Raw genomic sequence first — 10,384 nt, forward strand, 5'->3', positions numbered from 1 at the left:
CGGTTCTTTTATTGATGCAATTAGTAATTTGATTGATATATGTATATATAGTAAGTTTTCTTTTCTTGCAAAGACAATTGGGTGAGCTAGAACATTTGGGCTTGTCTTCATGTTTTAATCTTATTTTTATTACCAGCCTCTAATAAGGTAGTGACCTAGAATGAGTCCTTTGCTTTAAAAATATATCAACTCGTATCAAACATGAATTTTAAGACCCTTACAAAGCCGTCGAGTCATTGTGATACTCGATTCGATATTGATAAACAATATGCAAAAGTGTAGTTAAGATTATCACAACATTTTGCAGAAAAAATTGTAGCCAATTTTAAATCGACCATGTAACCTTTCATCTCATATAAAAGCTGCTTAACTTAAGGGTGAAAAATGATAAGAGAATAGCAATTCTATTGATATAGAAGCCGAAGCTTTCAACGCTCTCGGAAATAGTGAAGGATACTTTAGGCTATCTATCGCACTTACTTCTATCCAAACAGCATTTTCATCAAATTCATGCACGACCAAGGCAATATCTGCAATCTCAATTTCCCAAAGCCATTGAATGTAACCACACCGTCGCCAATTCCGACTCTCCCAGCAAATACCTTGCACGCTTTATCAAGGCAGCCCAAAGATACTTCCAAGATGTGCGTCAAAAATGTCTTCACTTACGTCTTCAACGCGCTAGTGTACCCAAGTGTCCAAGTCTCCGCTAATGTACCCAAGTGTCCAAGTTTCCCGTCCGTCCACTTGGCTACACCCTCCTTCCCAAGTATTCAAGTCTCTTGTCCGTCCACTTGGCTACCCCCTCCCTCCCACTAGGCTACCCCCTCCCTCCCACTAATCTTGTCTTGCACAAACTCGCGACGTGAACTTTAATAATAAAAAAAGACACCACGGCATGTATTATCAAAGTAAAAAATCTATGCAAATGGGTACCTCCTAATCCAACCCGTTTCAACCCATCTTCACGCTCAAATCTTCCAGTTCGTAAAACCTTTCAAAACCTATGAAATTTCACGACGTGCATAAAGCTCTTCCGGCATAAACTCGACCGAAACAATTCGATTGCTAAAGCCACGACCGTGCAGTTCCGTGGCCGCGCCTTGGGCACTTGCAACATCTTGAAACTCGATAAACACTTTTCCCACGGCACTTAAAATCCCATCTCGTGGACGGGGAAGCAACAGCGACACAACCCGTCCAAACCGTTCACATTCGCCTTTAATATCATCGACAATATCCGCATACTCGTCGTCATCTTCCAACTCGTCTCGCGTCACCATATTCAGCAAGACAATCACGCGTGTAGGCACTCCCAATGGCACACCTGTAATCCCTGCTAATGTCATGGCTTGCATCGCAGCTTGCGACGGATCTAACCCCATTTCCAGCCCTGTATTCACATTTCCCGCGGCATTTGCCACCGCTTTGGCATTTTCTTGGGACATGGCACGACGGACAGTAAGTGTTTTATCGCCTAGACGCATATCGTTTAGCCCCATACAAGCCGCATCGGTTACACTCACGTCCAGGTACTCACAAAAACCGTACCCTTTCGATAAATTCGAACTTAATTCTTTTACTAAATGAAAGGACCGTAAGGGGCCAAATGCTTGTAATAACTCTTTCACTTGTTCTTCGTTTAAATGATACGGTAACCCTCCGACAAATATTTTGCCGGGACCATCACTCACCGTGGTCGAGACAATCCCTAACGCAGCGAGGTTTAATTGTGGAATCGGACCTAACTCCGTAGGTACGGTTACGGGGTTATAATCATTCGGACGACGGATTTTTAATGGCTGACCATGGTACGACACGCCATCAAGATTCATACATGCGGTCGTGAGTTCAATTGTACGGAGTTCCACGAATGCAAAGTGCCGTTCACGATTGATATAGACGGAAACAACCGATCCACCAGGTTGTTTCTCTTCTAATGCACGATCAATGACATCATTAAAGAACGCGGTGATTTCTGGCTCGGCGATTTCACCAATTCCGCCAACGTACAGTCGTCGTGCATGGCGAGTTTGTTGTGACATGCCTGCAAACGCGTACCCTGGGGTTACACTTGCATGACTGTACCCTGGGGTTGTGGAAGTGCTCTACGAAAAAAAAGGGCCAGTCAAGAAATACCAAAAACACTCGATTACAAGGCGGTCGCGTATACCACGGGTATATACAGACAGCCATGGTACGTACACTAGGGGAGATCTGGGGTGGACCAAACGAAGCGGGACCAACGGCACCGGACAGAGCAGCCATGTTTTGCTGAAGAATTGCTTGTGCTGCGTACGCTGCAGCGTTCTCGTCCGTGACGCCAGGAGGACGGACGTCAAAGTTTGATTTCTTACGACGTCGAATGATTCGAGAGGACGAACGAGAGCGGCTACGACTCCGTTTGGAAGGACGTCGGGCGGACGGAGAGTGGACGGGTGGACGTGGACGTTCCCGACTCAGTGGCTCGCGGGTGAGTGGACGCCGAGAATTGCGTCGATCGGGGCTTCGACTGCGTTCACGGCGATGCAATGACCGGGAACGGCTACGATGGCTTCGATACGAGCCTCGGGGACGTTCTTCAAGTCGATTTAAAGGCTTGGACGTCGAAGAAGAGGGTTCCTAAAGAAAAGTATGGATTAGAGCAAGTGGACGAAGGATAAAGAATGAGAGGGACGGGGGTGTACCGGTGCATTAGCGAATTGTGACGACGTGGAGAGAGGCGTGGGGTACGCTGCGGTGTAGGACAGATGTGGAGGAGAGTGAATGGGGCGTTCTTGGGTCTTTTTCATCCATGCAGGCAGCGTAAGTTCGCGTCCACGGCCAGCCATGGTGCTTGAGATCTCTCGGGTGCTTGCGTCCACCACTGCGTCCAAGACCTGTGAGAGTTCATGCGAACGTGTGGGTATGATGTTGTGCAGGGAAGGGGAATGGGACAGGAAGTTAGTTCATGTGGGTCACGTGAGATAGAAGGTTGCACCTCATTGTATTACTATCGAGAGGTGACAGGGGATGCATATTTGCAATTTTATATCGTAACAACAAAACGGCTTCCACATGCGCAGTAATTTTTCAATAAGATACGCGACGCGCAATTTGCTGGCCAATTGCTGACGAAAATATGGGATGCCACGTCCGTATTTGGACGCAGTCCGGTATATCGGAGCTACTAAGCTGTACTTGAGGATGTCTTGACTGCTGAATTGCATTAAGCTCACACGTTGAGTACACGAATGCTTAACGACTAGTTTATAAACGGCAACTACATGAGACTTTGCAACGTAACTAAAGAACTCTTAGATGTTGACATTTCATCAAGTACATTCTTTAAAGGCGATGGAATGCGTTAAAAGAGTTGCTAGTACCATTTTCTCGCATCGATTTGTGATTCAATGAATTCGTCTTACGTAATTTCGCGAGCTTTGTTCATCGATGTAATATTTAAGACAAAGGAGAACTTTATTTTACGATCTTTTGCACACGTACTGTGATAGCTTGAGCAAAGACTGTGTATAATTGCTCTCAAGATTTCTTCGCTCAGTATCAATGCCTGAGAAATTTGTACACCACTTTTGGAGCTACTTCGGAAGTAAAAAAGGTCATGGTATCAAATTGCAAGAACCAAGTGATCAACAATTCAATTTTCGTTAAAGTTTTTAAGGTACAATAAAGAAGTAGAGGCAATACCAATAATTGAAACGAACATAAAAGCTCACGTTAAAAAAGTGTTTTTGCCATTCACACTAGCTTGTTTAAACTCAACCGTGAACCGAACTTAGTACTGAGCTTTTTTAGCCGCTTCGGCAGCAACAGCTTTTTCACGCAATTCCAGCTTCTTTTGCGTCTTGAGTCCCATGATGCCACCACCCCATTTGCGACGCGTCGAGGAATCGTCGTTGAATTTCGTTCGGAACACTTGCGCCAACGAGTCGAATTTGGCCTTGTCCTCTTTGTTCACGTGCGTGAGAGCCACAACTGCAGCATTCTTTTGGTGCACCAGCTGTCCAAGACGAGCTTTGCCCTTGACAATGCAGTAGGGAATGTCAAATTGACGGCACAAAGCCGGCAAAAATACCACAAGTTCAATAGGATTCACATCATGGGCAATGACAACAAGTTTCGCCTTCTTCGTTTCAATCAAGGTTGTGACGTGGTTCAAACCGAACTTAATGACGGCAGGTGGGGCCGAAGCTTCCTCCTTGCCAGCCGCAATGTTGCGCAAGCGCAACGTTTTGGCAGCTTTGGTCTCGGGTTGGTACTTTAGCAGCAACTTAAACAAATCCGTGGCCACGTTCTTGTCCACCGTGTTAGTAAATTGATTGATCGAAGGCGGCACCTTTAGACGTTGGTACAGAATCTTACGCTGGCGCTGAAGACGCACATACCGTGGCCAACGAACAAATCGAGAAAGGTCACGCTTGGGCTGTAAGCAACACCAAAAAAAAACATCACGTTAGTGTATAAAGTTGCTGTAAAATTAGGTCCTTTTTAAAAAAGGGTATGTATAAACGAGAGGTCGTTCTTTACCCTTGAGGTGCCACTCATCGCAAAAACGAAAGAGATGGCTCCCACAAGTTTGTGTCATGGCGGTCGTGGAGACCCGCTACACTGAACTCAAGTGAATTTCGAGAGGAGAACATATTGCACGCAGTACAAGACCACGAGCAAGTGTTTCTTCTTTTTTCACTGAGAAACGTGACTTCGCTGCTTTTGATTCGTTTGCACGAAACAAAGTGGCAACGCAAAGGGATGATATGTGACGGGGTTCGAAAATACCTGAATGTCACCGCCTTTGCGGAAATTCTTGGGCGTCGACGCAAAAAGAGGATTTTTCTTCGAGCCACTAGAAACCTTAGCGGATTTCTTGGCCATCTTGGTCGTAGTGGTTGTCGTGGTGGTCGTACGTTTGATCTTTTTCGTCGGCATGGTGATTGTAGATGGCGAGTAAACAAGTGAAGGCCCAAGGTCGCTTGGAGCCCTTCATCAGCCAGTCATTTAAAATGACGACATTTTGACCAATCGCATGAAACTCGGGTGCAAATTGGTACTTAAGCTACTTCACAGGTACATGTATGAAACTAGGCTAAAACATTCTTAATAATATACATGTCCTGTACACTAATGGAACGATACTTGCGATTTAAACAATGTTATTATTTAAAGGCCTTTGAATTTTAAAGCAAAGAAGGAAGAATTGATCGATTTTAAAGTTGTTCAATCAGCCTTCATTGAGACAGCTAGATATTTGTTTAAGGTCATTGTTTACTCTCGCCAGGCTAATGGATTGCAATTCTAGTACGGCTTACAAACTGGCATATAGAGACCCTCAGTTCTCACAATGTTAACGCAAAAAACCAAAGTAGCATTTTTATTAAAATATTTGTCGTTATAAAATTGGTCTAAACCTGCGAAATACAGCATCGAAAACTACTGCTTTCGTAGAAGTAAGAGGCCAGATCCAAGAAGAGAAAAAGCAGTAAAAAGTGTAGGCAATTACGTGACAGAATGAATGGTTGAAAGGTACCGTCACGTTGTATCATTGTTTACTTGTGGGGATATTTATACCCTTCCAAGGCAACAACAGCCCTTACGAAGCAGTTAAATACGCGTCCAGTCGATCAAAAGCCTCCATTCCACGACGTCGCACTTCAGTCTTCCAAAAGCTACTTTGGTGCAAATAAAACACATCTCGGAGTTTCTGAGCATACGGCAAACGACTGATAGAGGAGTGATAGTGATACATGGTATTCTCTTCAATCGTTGCTTTCAGAATAAAGACCCCAGGTACGGTGCCAAACTCTTGACAAACGAAAAGTGCGTTTTGAAGAATTTCCGGATTTAACATCTTTGCCACGCCATCGAAAACAAATCCACCAGTTCCTTCGTAACCTCTCGTGACGGGATGGTTCGAATCGTCCTGAAAAACCACTTGATTCTGATACTCTGGACCACGAAAGACACTTTGCGCGACCGAGATGTTGCTTCCTGCTTTTAAAAGTAACGTATCCACTCCAGCAGCTCCAAGGCCCGTGTGAACATCAATCATTCCAAATTTTTGAATAGTTTTCAAATTAATGTGTTTTGACAAAAATGTTTGCAGTAATAATAAACTAGGCTCCAGCTTGGTGCCACCATAGTACACACTTTGTGGAAAATGGTAATTACCAGTCACGACAGCCTGTTTGGCCGCATCAAATCCTTTTGTAATTAGTGTTTGAATACATTGAAACCAAAACCCATTTCTGATTCCATGAATTTGGGTCGGATTAAGCACGTCATACATATCAAGATAACCTCGTTCATTTGGGTCTTTTGCTTGGCGCTCTTGAAATTCTTCTTGAGTGAGCCAATTGCGATTTAAGTCCACGTTATGTTCATTAAAGCGACGCAGGTGGGCAAATCCATACGCGTTAAGTGCGTGAACAAAGACTACAGTGGGTTGATTTTCATTATTACGTACGGTTCCTGCTGCTCGCTCTAGCAGAGCTGCTTGGATAGCGCTTCCAGCAAACCCCTCGACTCCATGCGTGCCCGAAATGTGAAGAAGCACCCGATCTTTTGATCCTTTCATGACTGCAATATCCACACTTAAATTCAGTGGCTGGAGGTGCTCAAGGGGCAGCGAGAAGAGCGTGGCCCCGGCACTCTTGGCCGTTAAGCGGAAGAGTGCCTGCGCTTGGTAGTACGAGTCACTAAAGTAAGAATCGATACTAGCATTTGCAGTAGCAGAAGGATAATACGAGTCGATTGGGACAAAGTCATTGTAGACGTGTAGTAGCAACGCTACGAGCACTGCCACCACCACGGGTACGAGGGCTCCTCCGATTTTCATGAGATTCCTGTTAAGATCTAACGAATTTCTGAATTAAGCTAGAAGTTTAAAAGTAAATGGGACCTAAATTGGGTTCATAGGATCTGATCCTGTGTCCTTTTGTTGCATGCCTAAAATGATCGACTTGATTGGCACCGTGACATAACGAATTGATTTGAATCTGGCGAGGTCTTAATTAAAAGCGTATCCAACTCGTGGATATTTCTAAATATTTAGATTATTCGATCATTACCTTCGAGTTACCGCCTTTTGACGTTATCAGGCTCTGTTATTCCTTTTTGTCTTGTAACTCATTGAGTCCCATGGGTCAGTCTTGCTCGTGCCTCCAACACCCGCACAAGTACCAGCGGCAACCGTCTGACGATCATAATGATCTGGACATAGAGCAAAGCGAGGATGGCCAGGAACTTGATATGGTGGAGGGCCACGAGCTGCTTCGGACAAGAATTCGCACGAATTCAAATGGACGGAATAGTCTTTGGGATGGTATTAAACGATTAAGTCTACTTGTTGGCATTGGGAATTCCTCAGACGCACAAAATGAAGCCAAAAAGGCACTAAAAGAGCCGCAATTGCGCCACAGTCGTCCTAGCATGAGACTAATGGGACATGCAGACCACCTTTTGACACCCTCAGCTCGACCAGAAGAGTTATTAATAAAGCTACTGCGCTTGTATCAAGAAAAGACGGGAGTGGTACGATATTTTTGATTTCTATTGTTGCCATGGCAGTCCTTATGCTGTTTTGTGGGCTTGCATAGATTGATGAAGGGCAGCTTGAACTCGAGTGCATCATGTGCTTGGACACTTTTAATGAGGTACGTCGACGCATGTATACAATTCTAAATTCTAGTACATAATTACGGAGCTAATATTTTTTTTTTAATTTAGGAAAATCCTAAAGTTCGTACTTTATGCCATTGTGGGATGAATCGAACAAATTTTCACATGAGCTGCTTGCTCGAGTGGCTCAATCGGAATGCAAATTGCCCGGTTTGTCGCGAGTATCTCTTCTTTGAAGACACTTAATTATACTTGCGCTCTCGATGGCGCAATTTTTCTTGTATTTTAGCGCAAAAAGACGAGTATGCACAAGCTTTTCGGCTGTCTTGTGTACGACTCTTCTACCATGTATATCTAATTGAAGTAGTGAACTAGTTTTTAAAAAAACCTATTTGAAATGAAGAAAAGTGTATTCTATCGCGTTCCTATTTGTATACTTTTCCAACGTCCTCGCGTCATCAAATACGCAGTCCAAGTCGATCACGAAGCAAATAAGCGGATACTATCGCTACAAAACCGACCGCCACGGTGGTAACAATGACAGAAATCTACAACACAATACGAAAACGTATTGGTATATCTACTCGTTTTTATCGATGCCATATTGACACGTGGGTGTCAACTTACTTGTCTGGAGCCGAGTTTCGTATAAAAGAGAGCTTTGTTTGGTCTACTCTATATGGTCAGTACAGGAAGAGAAACAATACAATGTAATCTGTTGTACAAACCTTGTTCGTCGAGACGGTAAAGGTGGAATATCTTTTAAAATGGGCGTCGCGACACTAGGCCACAATTGGTATTTATACGGAAATTGAAAGTACAAATTCGGACTGTCGATACTGTTGATAAGTACTCCACCACAAAGAACGATTCCATTTATACAAAAGAAGCGTCACGTACCGCATTGCAGCATCCAGTTCGTACTGTTGAATTAATTGTTGCGGTGGCAATTGGTGAAACAGCACAAGACCTCGTGCAATCACTTTTTCAAGATTCATGGATTGTGGCAAATTCGATAACATGCCATGCATCGTGCCAAAGTCGCGCTCACACCGCAAGATCTTTTCTCTCGCTTCGAGCACGACCTTTTTAAAAACGGAATAGACACAATCAATCCATTTTCGACAATACAAAGCTTTTCAAAAAGAGGTCAAGACATAACGTACCCCCGCTGATACGTATAGACTGAAAAGTGGATGCGTGACTAGGAATACATCATAGAGTCGAGCGACATCGCCAAAACGCGTCAATTGGTGCGAGAACCACGTGATTATCCATGGCAAAGCAAAGTATGGTTCCACCTATAAGTATCCATTTCATAGTCGTTCCAATGTGTCAACTTAATCAAGTACCAATGCCACGTAATAACTCAAACGTACACTTGATGCGCGAAGATGCTGAAAAAGTTGCTCATCCGCGGCATCCAGCAATGGAAACAACAATCGCGTTGTTGCCATGACAATTTCAAAGCCAGAACGCATTGGTTCGCGCTGATACGTTTGACTCACGGTCTCGACCGCGTGAAACGTACTTGTCGAGTACCCCAATGTGAGTAAAAAGACCGACACAATGTCGTGGTACCCTTGAAAGTAAAACAAATCGTCGTTGGCACTTAAGACGGTTAAAATCACTTGAGTCAATGCGCGGCGCTTTGCGTAACGTTCACTCTCTTTCAGTCCTTGCACGACATCGTAGTGCCATAATGAACGTTCGACATCCTTCTCCAATTGCTCCGCATCGCGGTGGTCTGTCACATAGGTCTTTTCAAAAGCTTTTGGGTCTTCTACAGATGAAGAAGCGAGTGTGTAATGACCAAGGAGAAAAGGCCATAATGACCGTCGAAACTCGTTCGATGTGAGGCCATATGGTGTAATGGCCAGTCGACGCACTTCGCGAAAACATTCGTCGAGATCTTCGACCGCCGCGACGTTACCGTCACGCTTGAGAGCGCGCAAATGAACGATCACGGCGCGAAGCTCAATTTCTTTTTGACGGACGTGACGACGCTCACGTGCGGCAGGAACTTGGCCAGGAAGGCCTCGTACCCGGCGTCGGTCATTCCCGTGACGCTTCTTTATGCCCATTTTAGCACGATTGCAATGCCACGATGCGTTCTGATGTGACACGGCTCGCGCTATATATACATTTTTCTAGTAATTTTCAACGCTATCTCTACGAATGCAGTCGCTTAGAATGGGACACGGTCCAAACGACGATGCTCAAGCCCGAAGCTTGCGACGCTATACTGGTTTAGTTAGTGTCATTTGATCTTTTTGTCGTTAAGTAACGAAAGACTTTTTAAATATGGCGGAAGTGGATAATTTGTGAGTTTGACCTTACTTTACGAGATCTTTACTCGCAAATTGTCTAAGTGCAAATGATTTTAGCGTGAGAGCCTACAGCGGAAAGAATCCGAGAATTGCAGCAACGTGGCGTCCGGAAGCTGACGCGGTTACCGATTATGCTTTGATTATTAAACAAATATAACGATTTTGATATTATTCGAGTTAGCACTCGTGTAACGGGGTGTATCGTTACATGAAATTAACACTTAAAGGTTGTTAATTAATATATTATCTAAATGGTAGATAATATATGGAGGATATCACTTTATATAGTAATGTCCTGAATTCTTATCCATAAATAGGTATAGACCATTATGTCTATTTATTCCGCAGACTAATCAGCTGCAGAAGTAATCAAAGAGAGTTACAAGAAAAGATAGATAAGAATTCATTTACATGTTTAGTATTAGTTTATAGTTAAGTCA

General features: G+C 44.0%; 5 protein-coding genes across 5 annotated transcripts; 1 reads left to right on the forward strand and 4 right to left on the reverse strand.

Moving 5' to 3' along the window:
* Positions 1-385: 385 nt before the first annotated feature.
* CCR75_000618 (uncharacterized protein) lies at positions 386-3,100 on the reverse strand. The gene is made up of 3 exons (XM_067958725.1): positions 2,688-3,100; positions 2,206-2,622; positions 386-2,108 (listed from the first exon to the last, which is right to left on the reverse strand). Exons 1-3 carry the CDS (start codon positions 2,829-2,831, stop codon positions 1,005-1,007), a joined length of 1,665 nt encoding a protein of 554 aa, XP_067814669.1. The 5' UTR covers positions 2,832-3,100; the 3' UTR covers positions 386-1,004.
* A 612-nt stretch (positions 3,101-3,712) lies between these two features.
* CCR75_000617 (uncharacterized protein) lies at positions 3,713-4,938 on the reverse strand. Its single transcript, XM_067958724.1, has 2 exons — positions 4,777-4,938; positions 3,713-4,423 (listed from the first exon to the last, which is right to left on the reverse strand). The coding sequence occupies exons 1-2, from the start codon at positions 4,924-4,926 to the stop codon at positions 3,776-3,778; spliced, it is 798 nt and encodes a 265-aa protein (XP_067814362.1). The 5' UTR covers positions 4,927-4,938; the 3' UTR covers positions 3,713-3,775.
* A 649-nt stretch (positions 4,939-5,587) lies between these two features.
* On the reverse strand, positions 5,588-6,832 carry CCR75_000616 (uncharacterized protein; the record flags this gene model as incomplete). The annotated part of the gene is made up of 1 exon (XM_067958723.1): positions 5,588-6,832. One exon carries the CDS (start codon positions 6,830-6,832, stop codon positions 5,588-5,590), a length of 1,245 nt encoding a protein of 414 aa, XP_067814361.1.
* A 164-nt stretch (positions 6,833-6,996) lies between these two features.
* On the forward strand, positions 6,997-8,727 carry CCR75_000615 (uncharacterized protein). Its single transcript, XM_067958722.1, has 3 exons — positions 6,997-7,527; positions 7,593-7,649; positions 7,723-8,727. Exons 1-3 carry the CDS (start codon positions 7,135-7,137, stop codon positions 7,858-7,860), a joined length of 588 nt encoding a protein of 195 aa, XP_067814365.1. The 5' UTR covers positions 6,997-7,134; the 3' UTR covers positions 7,861-8,727.
* CCR75_000614 (uncharacterized protein) lies at positions 7,634-9,867 on the reverse strand. The gene is made up of 7 exons (XM_067958721.1): positions 8,994-9,867; positions 8,781-8,915; positions 8,515-8,699; positions 8,343-8,453; positions 8,242-8,284; positions 7,723-8,162; positions 7,634-7,649 (listed from the first exon to the last, which is right to left on the reverse strand). Exons 1-6 carry the CDS (start codon positions 9,696-9,698, stop codon positions 8,073-8,075), a joined length of 1,269 nt encoding a protein of 422 aa, XP_067814364.1. The 5' UTR covers positions 9,699-9,867; the 3' UTR covers positions 7,634-7,649; positions 7,723-8,072.
* Between the last annotated feature and the right edge of the window lie 517 nt (positions 9,868-10,384).

Source organism: Bremia lactucae, assembly GCF_004359215.1.
Source record: "Bremia lactucae strain SF5 chromosome Unknown BlacSF5_NotPlaced_200_SHOA01000120.1_2678225bp, whole genome shotgun sequence".
Taxonomy (NCBI): Eukaryota; Oomycota; class Peronosporomycetes; order Peronosporales; family Peronosporaceae; genus Bremia; species Bremia lactucae.